The following is a 16051-nucleotide window of genomic DNA, read 5'->3' as shown; positions in this document are numbered from 1 at the left end:
AATTTAGAACTTCAACTTTAAGATCTGGTCTATCCTTTTTCATCACTAATTTAAAACGAATAGAATTATGGTCGCTGGCCCCAAAGTGCTCCACCACTGACACCTCAGTCACCTGCCCTGCCTTATTTCCCAAGAGTAGGTCAAGTTTTGCACCTTCTCTAGTAGGTACATCCACATACTGAATCAGAAAATTGTCTTGTACGCACTTAAGAAATTCCTTTCCATCTAAACCTTTAACACTATGGCAGTCCCAGTCGATGTTTGGAAAGTTAAAATCCCCTACCATAACTAGCCTATTACAAGAACTGAGATCTGATTAGTCAAACTACTCAACTTTAAGCAAAACACACTATTTCTACACTACAGTTAAATACAGACAAAATAAAAATAAGAGAATTGGATTAACTGTCACTCTATTGAAATGCTTAATAAACGCCTACTTAATATATATATAAACGCCTACTAATTAATGTTCCAATACAGTAATTTCCCATAGACATGTCTTTGGCAAAGGTGAATTCAGTAAAATAGATTGTCCCCTATATAATTCTAGCATCAGAAAGAGTACCCTAGCTTTTAGCATAACCGAGAAAAAAGTAAGAGCTTCCACATCCAGCTTCAAGTCCTCAGCAATTACAGAAATCTAAAACTAAACATCTCACGTTCTGTTGGAGCTTGACCCCATCCATTCAAGCTGCTTCTGTTGTTCCAACTTCTAAAAAAAAACCAAGACCTCACAAGCTGTTTACTCTGTTGGCTTTGAGCAGACTGTTCAGTACCTTGGTGTCAACCTTTCTTCATAAAAGAAAAGGACAAAATACACTTCTTAAAGCCATGGTATCATCATACTGAGCCTTAGAATAAGGACAAAGACCGCTACTCCCTAGTTAACCCCATCTCAACCTAAGGTCACAGGTGCTTACTGGTATAAATTGAACAGTATTCAATTGGCAAGCAGAAGTGGTGCAGCAGTTGGTACCATTTGCTAGATTAGGAAGGCAAAACTTTTCTAGGATTCTTAATGTATAGAACTCCAGTAAATTCTCATAAAATGCGTGTGTGTTGACATTGAATAATACCCTGTGTCAAGGCTTATACCGGAATAATACCACCAGGGCAAACTACAGAAGGATAACTATTCTGTAAATGAATCAACATCTAAAATATAGGAGACAAATGATGAAAGGAGGTGTAATGATCATGCAGTATGGTTGCAAATGGCTCGGCATCTTGAAATACTTTTTACATGACAGGAATACAGAGACTGAGGCAGAATTATCCCAGTCCCTCTCTTCGTTGTCAGCAGTGACTAGTAAAAAGAATGGAAATGATGCTGCATGGCACTATGCTGTATCTGTGTCATGTCTACAGCATTGGCCAGCAGCTTACTTGGCAAACACCCTCTATGTGCTTGAACCAAATTACTCTGTATCGAAATCCAAGGGAATACTCTACAGTCAAATCAAGGGGAACTGCCATCAGGCAGGGGATGCTGCAAGAGTTAATTAATCTCAGTCCAGCCTCTTTGCCACTTGGGGTGATTAGGTTCAGGGTCTCTGGATCATTACAGAGCAGGGAAAGGGCTACAGTCAGTGCAATTGGTCCAGGGCAATCACTCTGGAATCATTCTGCCCAAAAATCAATCGTCAGTCAGAGTTATTCTTCCAAGTCAATCAGGTTGTCAGTGACAGTCAGTCCTGGATGTCTGTTCACTCAAGTTCAAGGCGGGTTATAAGAAGCCACCACTGTGAAAACAAAGATGGGAAAGTAAAACGTGTGGAATGAAAACAGTGTGCTGAGATGAAGAGAGGACAATATTCATGAATGGGTGCAATTCAACATTAGATTGGGAGACAGCAGTGTATTGGAGGACTGGGTTACTATTGGATGGGTTTGTTACTAACAGCCACCACCACCTTGGCTTCAATGGGAAGACAGTGCACCATGATCATTGGCATGGCTAAACTATGGCCCAGGGCTCAGAGGATTAAGACTTAAATGAAAGAGTTAGGTGGGAATGCAAGGGAACTCAGAACTGTTGGGATCAACAGGGAGTACAAGGAAGAAAGGAACAGAAATGATTGAGCCTGTGACTCACTCTGTGAAGCACAACCCATGCTGTCTCCTGTCTTCATCATCATCACAAATGTGCAATGGAAATGAAAAATAGCTGCCACCACCATGGCTGGAGTAAGTGTATTTCTGCCTGACAACATAAGCTCCACTTGAGAACAATGTGAAGACCTTCAAGGAGCAATTGCATAAATTAGGCACTTAGTCAGCACAGTTAAAGACATCTGTAATCATAGAATGCCATATGTGAAATGTATAGTGGGTGTAAATTCTGGATACAAGCAATCTTGACTGTATCATTGAGTATTACAAATTGATCATTGTTATCTCTGGGAAGTAGAAGTAATCACAGGCATCGTTAAAAATGCCACTGGTGGGCCACAATTCACAAAGACAATTCAAGGCCTGATAGGCATGCAAAGAGAATTTCCTACTGTATTTGTACAACATGGTTATGCAGCATATGTCTGCATATGGTCTAGTATGTCAAAGATCCACATACAGGCATTCCGTGGCTCTCCTTGTTGGAGTTCTTCATCTCCCACTGAATAGCAGATTATATTAAACTGTCATTGTGTGTGCCTCTAATGCTGACTGTAGATATCACTAAGGATCTGTTCTGCTCCTGATATTCTGCACGTAGGTTCATTGGAATGATGACCAATGGATCCAGCCACAGCAAGGGTTATTGTCACTTTGGCCATGGTACAACAAAGGCACAGAAATTGTGGAGGAGCGAATGCAAACCCAGGAGTAGCAGCACCCTCCAGCCAATGCTCTCACTAATTTTATTTTCAGTGCATGGACTTCCGATTTCCATGTGCAGCTTTGAATTTTCAAAATGGAAGTTCATGCATTGACATGCCAATCAGTACACGTGGAACCTCGGAGCAGATCCTCAGCTTAGATGGAGCGGTGTCTCCAATAGCTGCTAAACTGCCTCCACTTGAAGAATTGCAGTTGAAGGTCTTCTCAGGATGCAGAGTTGGGAGCAGAGGCCCAGAGTCTATTGTCCTCAGTGCTACTTACCCCAGATGCGCAAAGTGTATTGCTACTGCAGATGGAAGACGTCCTGGATAATGTTCTCTCCAAGCAGCACAACCACATCGCTACTCCAATGTTCTACGCATGATTGTGTGCCAACCCATTGACTTCTCCTTTAGGAAGCTGATGCTGCTGACAGACTGCGGTGGTCTACGCACTGAGAAAATAAATTAGAGGGGGTTTTGGTCCTGGCACAACTTAATAAAATGTGTTGTATGCTGAATTGAGACTTGTGAACTGAAGGGATGTGTGACAATCCTATCACGATGGCCATCAAGATGACAGCTGCACTAAATTTCTATGCAACAGGCAGCTTCTAAGGATCCAGTGGGGACTTGTGTGGGATCTCTCAATCCTTCACACAAAATTGCATGAAGGCTGTTTCTGGTGCAAGTTGTGAGAGATTATACTGCTTCATCTTGTTTTCCTATGACTAGGTCAGTTCTACAGCCTAGGCAGTAGGCTTTGCCAACATAGCTGGCTTCCCCCAGGTGTAGGGCTTCATAGACTGTACACATGTTCCATTGAGTGCACCATATCATTCGTGGCTGACTTCATCAACAGAAAAGGGTTCCATTCCATCAATGTACAAATCATCTGTGATCATCGGTACCACATTTCAGTGGTCTGTGCCAGGTACCCTGGAAGCTGAAATGATGCCTGTATCTTAAGGTCGCTCAGAATCTTGCTTCATTTCAACAGTCAAATATTTTACAAGGATTGTTACTGGTAGGCAATGGCTTCCCTATAGCCTCCATTTTGCAAACCCCTATCTGAGCCTGAGAGTCGATACAATTCAGCTCATTCTTCAGTTATTGTTGAGCAGATGATAGGCCACCTACTATTGTGGGTTCGCTGCTTGGAACGGATTTGGGTGCCTTGCAATATTATCCCAATGGAATGTATCACATCATCCTTGCATGCCGCACTCTGCATATAGGTGAAGTTGATAGAAACTGATGAGCTGGGAGAGTGGCAGCAGTCTTCTGAGGAGAAAGGTGAATATGTTGAGCTGGAGGAACATCATCTTCAGCATGATAAAGCAATGCAGCTTTGAACACAACACCAGGTTGCTATAAATTCTGTGACTTAGGATCTTATACTCCACAACCACCTGGTGAAGGAGCAGCACTCCGAAAGCTAGTGCTTCCAAATAAACCTGTTGGATTACGACCTGGTGTTGTGTGATTTTCAACTTTGATTCTCATAGGTGCAGATACAATGACAGTTGATGATGTAAAGTAGCAATATGTTCATGAATGCAAGCTTCTCTTTCTCATGAAATGTCATCCTTTCTACATATGTGACCTCAGAAACTTTTTAAAAATTTCGCTCCCACTGTGTGTGCTGTGAAAGACCACTTTTGGCTGGGAGAAATTGATTTGTTACACACCTGGACTTTAAAGAGCAGCAGAAATCCTGGAAGTTCCTGCAGTAGGAAATACTTCCACCGCTGCTGAGCACACAGAGGCATGTGGTGCCATCGAGGCATAGTGTATACATACAGAGATGAGCACCAGAGAATTGAGAGAGATAACTTGCTCAAGCTCACAGAGAGAAATCCTCCAGGAAATCCCCAAATTTAAAACTTTATTGATTTTTGGTAAAATTAAGTCATTGTACTTAGATTCACTTTATAAAAATAAAATTATATATAAGATAATATATCTTCTAAAGTAAAAAAGAAAAGGAAACTTAAGCCATCACACTACAGCAGTCCTTAGATGTTCATTTCTGCATCATTTATAGCTGTCTTTCCAATTCAATGCCAGAAAGCCCAGAAACATTAAGTAATCTCTAAGCAAAAGATTAGAGTCAGAGCACAACCTTATGACTAGTACAATTTCTGCCACACTGCAAATCCATCAGCAGAACAAGCAAGTGAAAAGTCCAGACTACCAAAGAGTAGGAATTAATGGGTCCTTATCAAATTGGCAGGCAGTAACTAGTGGGGTGCCACAGGGATCAGTGCGAGGACCCCAGCTATTCAGAATACATATTTATGATTTGGATGAGGGAACAAAATGCAACATCTCAAAGTTTGCACATGATACTAAGTTGGGTAGGAGGTTGAACTGTGATGAAGATGCAGAGATCCTTCAGCATGATCTGGACAGGTTGGGTGAGTGGGCAAATCAATGGCAGGTGCAGTATAATTTGGATAGATGTGAGGTTATTCACTTTGGAAACAAAAACAAAAAGGCACATTACTATTGCTGTAAACTGGGAGAGGGGAGTGTGCTATTGGACCTGGGTGTCCTTGTGCACCAATCGCTGAAGGTATGCATGCAGGTGCAGCAGGTGCTAAAGATGCAAATGGTATGTTGGCCTTCATTGTGAAAGGTTTCGAGTACAGGGGAAGGGATGTGTTATTGCAGTTATATAGAGCATTGGTGAGGCCACACCTGGAATATTGTGTACAGTTTTGGTCTCCTTTTCTGAGGAAAGATGCTCTTGCTCATGAGGGAATGCAGTGAAGGTTAACCAGGCTGATTCCGTGGATTCTTGGACTGATGTGGGAGGAGAGATTGACGAGATTAGGAATGTTTTTGCTGGAGTTCAAACAAATGAAGGGGATATCTCATATAGACTTATAAAATTCAAATAGCACTAGACAGGGTAGATTCAGGGAGGATGTTCCCCATGGTGGGTGCATCCAGAACCAGGAGCCATAGTGTGAGGGCTCGATGTGGTCCATTAAGGACAGGGATGAGGAGATATTTCTTTATCCAAAGAGTGGTGAACCTGTGGAATTCATTACCTCAGGAAGTAGTCGATGCCAAAATATTGAATGTATTCAATATTTGAATATTTGGCTAGATATAGCACTTGGGGTGAATGGGATCAAAGAGTTATGGGGAGAAAGCAAGATTAGGCTATTGAGTTGGACAATCAGCCATGATTGTGATGAATGGTGGAGCATGCTTGAAGGGCCAAATGAATTCTGGATTAGTGATGCTGGAAGAACACAGCAGTTCAGGCAGCATCTGAGGGCCAAATAGCCTCCTCCTGCTCCTTTCTTCTATGTTTATATGTAATGCTTTTGTATAGTGCAAAGTTAGCATTTATTTGGGTTGAGTTACTGTTTCAGTGAAGTCCTGCATACTAGTGGATGGACCTGCTGGCTGTGGAGTTGTAGTGGCAGTCAGCAGTTCAGCTTAGGGAAGTCCTTATGTGTCATGTATGTACTTCTGTTGTTTCTCATAAAGACAGACAATCTTCCCACAACGTCAGCCATGTGTGAAATTGCCCTGCCAGTAATGATTTGTGCTCCATCACGCTGCCTGCCCACAAGTAGGTTCTTAGTTGGTATTACTGGTAACTATGTAACTTTTTTTTTCATTTTGGTAATGTTGCAAAATTATAAATAAACAGAATACCCCAAAACATTTCATTAATGTTAAAATGAGGGGATGAAATATTGATAAACTGCTTGATAGTAGCAGGTATGATTCTATAGCAACTGAATTAATGACCTGAGGCCTTTAATCTTCAGGGGGATGATATGTATTTGGTATGTAACACTTTACAATTTCTAATGGAAATACAAACGAGAATTTTCCAATTCTAACTGCATATTATTAAACATAGGCCAGGTTGATTATAGCAGCAAAAATGGCCTACATGTAAGTAAATATGCTGTAACGTTTGATGCATTTTACTGGAAGTTTCATTAAAGTACTAATTTGTTACTACACATTTTTGTACTGTGCGCCACTACCTATTTTTCTGATCATCATTGGAAATATTTCAGAATTGAAGAATACTTATTTGAAAATCATCATTTAGGATTGCTGGACATTGGTTAATATTTAGGAGGTTGTAGATATTTATATAACTAAATGTGTTTTCATAGAGATGTACAGCACAGAAACAGATGCTTCAGTCCAACTTGTCCATGCCAACCAGATAACCCAACCCAATTTAGTCCCACTTGAAAGCACCCGGCCCATATCCTTCCAATCCCTTCCTATTCATACACCCATCCAAATGCCTTTTAAATGTTACAATTGTACCAGCCTCCACCACTTCCCCTAGCAGCTCATTCCATACATGTACCACCCTCTGCATGAAAAAGTTGCCTCTTACGTCTCTTTTATATCTTTCCCCTCTCACCCTAAGCCTACGCCCTCTAGTTTTGGACTCCCCTACCCCACGGAGTCTATTTATCTATTTATCCTATCCATGCCCCTCGTGACTTTATAAGCCTCTATAAGGTCACCCCTCAGCCTCCAACGCTCCAGGGAAAACAGCCCTAGCCTATTCAACCACTCCCGATAGCTCATATCCTCCAACCCTGGCAACATCCTTGTAAATCTTTTCTGAACCCTTTCAAGTTTCGCAACATCCTTCCAATAGGAAGGAGACCAGAATTGCATGCAATATTCCATGTGGCCTAACTAATGTCCGATACAGCCGCAACATGACCTCCCAACTCCTGTACTCAGTACTCTGACCAGTAAAGGAAAGTATACCTAATGCCTTCTTCATTATACTATCTACCTGCGACTCCACTTTCAAGGAGCTATTAACCTGCACTCCAAGATCTCTTTGTTCAGCAACACTCCCTAGGACCTTACCATAAAATGTATAAGTCCTGCTAGGATTTGCTTTCCCAAAATACAGCACCTTGCATTTATCTCAATTAAGCTCCATCTGCCACTTCTCAGCCCATTGGCCCATCTGATCAAGATCCTGTTGTACTCTAAGGTAACCTTCTTCGCTGTCCACTACACCTCCAATTTTGGTGTAATCTGCAAACTTACTAACTATACCTCTTATCCTCACATCCAAATCATTTATATAAATGATGAAAAGTAGTGGATCCAGCACCGATCCTTGTGGCACTCCACTGGTCACAGGCCTCCAGTCTGAAAAACAACCCTCCAACACTACCCTCTGTCTTCTACCTTTGAGCCAGTTCTATATTCAAATGGCGAGGTCTCCTTGTATTCCATGAGATCTAACCTTGCTAACCAGTCTCCCATGGGGAATCTTGTCAAACACCTTAGTGAAGTCCATATAGATCACGCCCGCCACTCTTCCTTCATCAATCCTCTTTGTTACTTCTTCAAAAAACTCAATCAAGTTTGTGAGACATGATTTCCCACGCACAAAGCCATGTTGACTATCCCTAATCAGTCCTTGCCTTTCCAAATACATGTAGATCCTCTCCCTCAGGCTTCTCTCCAACAACTTGCCCACCACTGATGTCAGGCTCATCGGTCTATAGTTCCCTGGCTTATCCTTATCATTCTTCTTAAACAGTGGCACCACATTTGCCAACCTCCAGTCTTCCGGCACCTCATCTGTGACTATCGATGATACAAATATCTCAGGAAGGGGCCCAGCAATGATTTCCCTAGCTTCCCACAGAGTTCTGAGGTACACCTGATCAGGTCCTGGGGATTTATCCACTTTTATGTGTTTCAAGACATCCAGCACTGCCTCGTCTGTAATATGGACATTTTTCAAGATGTCACCATCTATTTCCCTACATTCTATATCTTATATGTCCTTCTCCACAGTAAATACTCATGCAAAATACTCATTTAGTATCTCCCCCATCTCCTGCGACACCATACAAAGGCCGCCTTGCTGATGTTTGAGAGGCCCTGTTCTCGTCCTAGTTACTCTTTTCTCCTTAATGTATTTGTAAAACCCCTTTGAATTCTCCTTAACTCTATTTGCCAAAGCTATCTCATGTCCCCTTTTTGCCCTCCTGTTTCCCTCTTAAGTATACTCCTACTGCCTTTATACTCAACTAAAGATTCACTCGATCTGTCTTGTCTATACCTGACATATGCTTCCTTCTTTTTCTTAACCAAACCCTCAATTTCTTTAGTCATTGAGCATTCCCTCCACCTACCAACCCTTCCTTTCATCCTAACAGGAATAATCTATCTCTTGACTCTCGTTATCTCATTTCTGAAGGCTTCCCATTTTCCAACCGTCCCTTTACCTGTGAACATCTGACCCCAGTCAGCTTTATCAACTTGCAGCCGTCTTTTTCCATCATTTTATTTTGACAGTTTTCCCTTGTTGTTTAGAGCCCCAGGAACATTTATGCCAATTATGTATTTTTTCTAACTTTGTCCAGTTGCATTTCTGAGATCAATGGATTTTCCATTAGGAATTTCCCTTACTGATACTTTCGGAAAGTTTTGATGCCTACTGAGGGATGCAGAAGAGATGATCTGTGACAATTTGATTGAGAAGAATATATCTCACTTTGATAGATGACAGACCCCTATTCCCTACCTTGGTGTGCTTAAATGAGCTTTAAGTCTTGTAAAACAAATAGAAATTAGTTGAAAAGAAATGGAAAATGAAAAATAAAAACATACCAAAAAGAACAGAGCAAGAAATAAATTATTAAATAAATTAAAGTAATAAATATGATGCAGACATGATCAATACAGTTTTAATTAAGAACATTTCAAATGCAAAAGAATTGTTTCCAATGATTCATCTTTAGGTGATGGTGGGTCAGGGAAAATGAGTGTTGACACCACTGTCTACATGTAGATTTCCCAGGTATTGTTTTGGACTAGGCCAGACCACTCAACATTCTTAAGCAGTCAGCCCAAACTATAACTTTGCTATTTGTTTTGGTAAGTGTACATGAAAATTACCCTGAATAAGTTAGCTAGGTTGACTACCAGGTTTTAAAACAGACAAAAATTTATTCACAAAATGAAAGAACAGAATATAGAATACCAACAGAACTCAGTCTATCCAAACTAGACATAATTATGCTGTTCCAAAAAATATGTGCAACACTCCCTATAAACAAACCCCTTGAACACAGTAAACATGAAACCCAGGCTTACAGGTCAAAGTTAGAAGGGCAGAAGGAGTGAGAGTCTAGCAGCCTGACTCCACACAGCCCACTGCTGAACTGAACTAACAACAAGAATTCAGTTTCCCGTGCTGACCGCTCCTCTTTCATTAGGAGAAAGTGAGGACTGCAGGTGCTGGAGATCAGAGTCAAGAGTATGGTGCTGGAAAAGCACAGCAGGCCAGACAGCACCCGAGGAGCAGGAGAATCGACTCCTCTGAATAAAACCAAGGACACGGTATCCTTGAGAAAAGGAATAGCTTTTAGGAAAAAGGACCAGCTTTGTGACAGGCATATTCTGAGAAATTATAAGCATGTGAACTTCACATCATTTTTTTAAAACTTACGAAGATTCTCATTCAACGGAGTGAGAACGATCAATCATACTTTAGTTACAAACAAAAAGGCCAGTAATAAGCACCAGATACATCTCCACACTTCTCAGGTTCTTAAGAGTTCATCATATGTCTTCAGACTGATAAGGGAGTCAAAAAAGGATTATGCATGGAGGGAGTGGGCATTTCTAAGCTATTAAATTAATATGTTGCATATGTCCTTGCCAAGAAAGAAACGCTGCCCAGATAATACTGAAAGAACAGGTAGGCCAGACTCTTGAAAGCTTTAAAATTAATTGTGTGGAGTTTTTCGATATGCTGTTTGTATTTCAAGTTCAGAAGACCAAAGGACTGAATTAGATACATCTAAGAATACTGAGGGAAGTGAGACACTGGCCATATTTTTACAATCTTCCTTAAATCAGAAGGAATGGATAATTGCAAATGTTGCACACTTGTTTATAAAAGAATGCAAATATAAAAACAGCAACTGCAAGCCAGTCAGTTTAACCTCAGTGTTTGCAAAGCTTTAAGAAATTATTTAGAACGTAGAACAATACAGCATTCGGCCTTCGACGTTGTGCCGACCTTTTATTCTACTCTGCAATCAGTCTAATCTACATCCCCTTCATTGTTCTATCTTCCATGTGCCTACCCAAGAGTTGCCTAAATGTATCTGACTCTATTACCACCAATGGCAGTCCATTCCACACACCCACCATCTCTAAACCTTTCTCCAACCCTTAAAATTATGCCCCCCCCCCCTCCCCTTGATGATAGACATTTCCACCATGGGAAAAAGTCTCTGGCTATCCACTCTGTGTATGCCTCTCATCATTCTGTACACCTCTAACAAGTCACCTCTCATCCTTCTTTGCTTCAATGAGAAAAGCCCTAGCTGCCTCAACCTTTCTTCATAAGACCTGCCCTCCAGTCCAGGCTGCATCCTGGTAAATCTCCTCTGTACCCTCTCTAAAGCTTCCACATCTTTCCTATAATGAGGCGACCATAACTGAACACAATATTCCAAGTGAGGCCTAACTAGGGCTCGATAGAGCTGCAGCATAACCTTGCGGCTCTTAAACTCAATTCCCCTGCCAATGAAAGCCAACATACCATTGTCCTTATTAACAAACCTATGAACTTGGGTGGCAACTTTGAGGGATCTATGGACATGGACTCTAAGATCCCTCTGTTCCTCCACATAGCCAAGAATCCTGCTTTTAACCCTGTGTTCTGAGTTCAAATTCGGACTTCCAAAGTGAATCACTTCACACTTTTCCAGGTTGAACTCCAACTGCCACTTACCAGCCCAGTTCTGCACCCTGTCAATGTCCTGTTGCAACCGACAACAGCCCTCCACATTATCCATAACTCCACCAATCTTCGTGTCATCGGCAAACTTACTAACCCATCCTTCCACTTTCTCATCCAAGTCATTTATCAAAATCACAAAGAACAGAGGTCCCAAAACTGATCCCGGCAGAACACCACTGGTCACTGGTTTCCATCTTTCAACACCCTCTGTCTTCTATGGGCCAAATTTCAGATAGCCAGATTTGTCTGTATTCCATGGCTCCTTACTTTCTGAAGGAGCCTACTCTGGGGAACCTTATCAAATGCACTGCTAAAATCCATGTACATCACATCCACTGCTCTACGTTCGTCAATGTGTTTTATCACATCCTCAGAGAATTCAATAAGGTTTGTGTGGCATGACCTGCCCCTCACAAAACCCATGTTGACTATCTCTAATCAAACTATGGTTTTCCAAGTAATCATAAATCCTGTCTCTCAGAATCCTCACAATCTCCCCTTCAGCACAAACACATTCCCTTTCCTGTCCTGTCAGCTCAGCAACCTCTTAATTATTATGCCAGGCATTCCAGTCCTCCACATTCACTGTCCTGGCCTTGGCAAATTTGCACTCATTGTACACACTCCTCTCCTGCATGAGGAGATCCTGTATTACGAAAGAAGCATTACGAGACATTAACATGGGGATATTGACACTGTCTATATTGATAGCTATAGATAGAAGTGTCAGTTCCCAGACCTGTGATTTTCAATGTGTGTTTCATATGAAAGTGTTCTGCATGAAAGCTTGTTCAGCATCATCAAAGAGCTACAATTGATGAAAAACAGTAAGGCATTATATAAAGTGTATGCTTGATATATCCATGAAGCGTTCATACCAACTCCATCTTTTATGATTATGTCTTTGTCCCATCCCTTTGAAAAACCTTTCAGACATGCAAATTCTCATGGTGATGAAAGGTCGGTGAGCTGATGTTGGATGAGCTGCTGAGTGATGTGACTCCCATCTTTTAAATATGAGCCCTGATAGATGTGTGAGAGGCAGTGGCACTGTGGTCAGTGGTAGCTGAAATGGAATGACATACTCGAATTGCACATGAAACAGCTGATGGAGTTGCCTGGTACCCAATCTTGTACGTGATGGTCCTGTGTAGAAGTAATATTACAATGCTAACTCACACTTGTTAGGTGTGTGAAACTTTGAGTAGATAGCGATGCATACCTTGGTGATAATTTGTGTCTTTCAAGTACAATGTCCCAATGTTGGAATTTGGGACATCCTGGCAGGAGTAAATCTTGCTGTCTATCCATCCATAAGATTTGGCTTTTTAACCTGTGCATGCAGTCTAATTCACTGAAAATAAAGTAATTATTTAGAAAATAACCATATCCCAAATGGATGTAACACCCCCTTAGGCCCATCTCCACACATTTTCAAAAAGCAGTGTGTTCGTGTTTTCCATACAGTATGCGATCTGGACAGCCTAGAACCATGTACATTGTGAGTGGAGTTTAATACTGCTGATGTAAATTATGCCCACAGATGGAAAACCAGCAAGAGCCCTGCATCCCCTACTTTTGGAAAGTTCTGCTAATTTAAATGCCAATGAGGAATTTAACTGCAGCAATGTGCCTTCACCAGGATCAAGATGACCAGCAGCCCCTGGGGCAATATTAATGGCAAGGGGCTCAGGTCCTTAAATGGGCTTTACTGTACACTTAATACCCTCTTTAAGGCCCAGTGGCAGTAAGCTAGTACATCCATCTATTGCTTTATTGTTCAAAGTTTGTGCAAAGATTTGTAGCTCGGGTGCTCGTTGTTGTGGTTCTGTTCGCCGAGCTGGAAGTTTTTGTTGCAAACGTTTCGTCCCCTGGCTAGGCGACATCATCAGTGCTTGGGAGCCTCCTGCGAAGCGCTTCTTTTATGTTTCCTCCGGTGTTTATAGTGGTCTGTCCCTGACTGGGACAACACTGCTATCATAGGGCAAGCCAGACAGAGAACAGCCAGGGAATTCCTAGTGGCATGGCATTCATCCACAAACTCCATCAACAAACACATCGACCTGGACCCAATATACCAACCACTACAGCGGACAGCTGAAACTGACAACCGGAAGCGGCAGGGACAGACCACTATAAACACCGGAGGAAACATCAAAGAAGTGCTTCGCAGGAGGCTCCCAAGCATTGATGATGTCGCCTAGCCAGGGGACGAAACGTTTGCAACAAAAACTTCCAGCTCGGCGAACAGAACCACAACATTGCTTTATTGGCCCAGACTTAAATTATAAATAGTGCAGTGCATTACAATATGTATAGCAATCTTGAAAATGCATCAAATGTTTAATTTTCTCATTGATGAATCAGATGTTGATGACTATTCCCTTGCTTTGAGCAAAGAAAAGTCATTCTCCTTTTCCAGAACCCATTTGTGCTCAAGATTAACATCAAGTTTTTTGACATCCATGTTGAGAACGCCACAAATTTGAAATCAGTTGTTCCATTTAAATTTTAATTGTACGACATTATTTCAACTTGATGACCGTTAGGTTCTTTTATGCTTTTATTGCATCATGTTTTGCAGGCTCATAATTAATTATGCTTGATAATTAATTATGTACAATAATCTTGGAGCTCCCATTAAATTCCAAAACAGGGATAAACGTTGCTCTCTGACCAAAGGAACAGCAAACAGCTACACCATGAAATACCAACTATTGTGACAATGAAGGTGCAGGAAAGTTCCAAATACTATAACTTAGTATTATGCTTGCTTTGATGATTGGAAACTAGGTTAGTGACCTAGGCATTCTGGGCCTCAACTTGGAGTCAACTTTATTGTTATGTTTCTTGGATTCTGGGATATCTAAATAAAACATAGCTGCAATAATGTGAATCTAGACTACTGTTGATACTGTGGACACAAATTATCTTGTACTGTGACATGAATGTCTGCCTCCTATGTTTATGGTAACATGCACGATGCAGTTCTTCATGCTGTAATGTGAGTTTAGCAGAGTTTGGGGAATTAAATCTGATTACCAGGTATTTCTTTCTCAAGAGATGTGTTTTTTTCCTAGGTTTGATTGGGGCTGATGTAAAAGGGTCCAACTTGCCATGTGAGAATACACCAATCACATCAAGGTTAGCTATCATCTGTGGAACATCGTCTTGCCATATGGGGGTAAGAATTTTCAACAATGTTTCAAAATGGAAGGCAATAATTCGTCAATTGTTTAAATGAGTAGTGCAGTATATAAATTGTTACTGAAGAAGTAAAAGAGACAACAATGGTTAAATTTCCCATTTTAATTATTATCGAGTTGCTAAATTCAAGTACGTTGAAATTATGTTATGGTTACGATACGAATCTGAGGTTTAAGATTGTGATTACAGGCATATTACACGAGAAATGTTCATGACAGGTTTCTCTTGTGTTTCTTAAACTGGGATCCCAAAATCTTATGAAAACAATTAAATGAAATAAACTCAATTCCCAAATAGATGCATGTGTCTGTAATTATGTCAGCCAGTTGAACCTCATAGAACATGAATTCCTTGATTGGGGCTGTTAATCTGGTGCAATCAGAGAGACCTGGCTGACAGATATAAATGGAATATTACACTGTAGAAAAAAAAGATAAATAGAATATCAGAGATTCTGTTCACTCTGAGAGCTATCTCTGAGGAAGCCAAGGACTCTCCATGTATAAATAAAGAGTGACTTTAAATAAAGAACAGCTGGAGGCTGCTCCCCAAAGTAATGGTCAGACTGCATATTCTGTGACTACTTTTTTAAAAGAAGTGACTGAAAGGGCACCTTCTTGACGTTGAAGATCCCACTTTATTATTTGCCATTTGTTGCAATGGTTGCTCCTCTGAGTTTGGAAGGTCTCAAATAAGCTGTCCAGCTTTGAGAGGCTGTCCACCACCATCAGGAAGGGAACCTGTCTCCATGACAATCAACAGGATACCCTAATCAAAATCCCAAAAGGTAACTGTTGACCCCAGGGATTGTTGAAGACCCAGAAACAATCCTGGTTCATGTTTTGTGTCCAAAAAGTGAAAATTCAGCTGATGGCGTCACATTTCAGCAGTGCAACAGGTATTTGCATTGTATAATTAATTAACCTTTAAGCTGAACATAATCCCTCATTACCTGTTAAAACTTGTTGATCATGGTTCTACAATACATGGGTTTGCATTAGGAAGAACAATGAATCTAATAGTACTCACCCTTCTTCTTGAGAAAAGTGGGGAACAGCCTTCAGCATCTGGACATATATGTAGAAATCTGAAAGTTTCTGTCAGAGGCACTTGATGCTGTACAGACTATGCATTACATCTTTGCTAATATATTGACAATGTATTGAAATACTTATAGTGGTGTGAACTTGGGGTACTTGTCTGCTAGTACAAAGTTGACTAAGCTTGTGAGCAT

The 16051-nt window shown here is 41.0% G+C and overlaps 1 protein-coding gene across 2 annotated transcripts in view; it reads left to right on the top strand.

Moving 5' to 3' along the window:
- fggy (FGGY carbohydrate kinase domain containing) overlaps positions 1 to 16051 on the top strand; it is a 372017-nt gene that overhangs the window by 219693 nt on the left and 136273 nt on the right. For both annotated transcript variants that reach the window (XM_043699282.1, XM_043699283.1), the window contains exon 9: positions 14691 to 14794. In XM_043699282.1, coding sequence (XP_043555217.1) covers positions 14691 to 14794 — 104 coding nt within the window. The remainder of the gene's footprint in view (positions 1 to 14690; positions 14795 to 16051) is intronic.

Source organism: Chiloscyllium plagiosum, chromosome 11 (genome assembly GCF_004010195.1).
Source record: "Chiloscyllium plagiosum isolate BGI_BamShark_2017 chromosome 11, ASM401019v2, whole genome shotgun sequence".
NCBI classification, from domain to species: Eukaryota; Metazoa; Chordata; class Chondrichthyes; order Orectolobiformes; family Hemiscylliidae; genus Chiloscyllium; species Chiloscyllium plagiosum.
The sequence above is the reverse complement of the archived record's forward strand: the minus strand, read 5'-3'. Positions and strand labels throughout refer to the sequence as shown.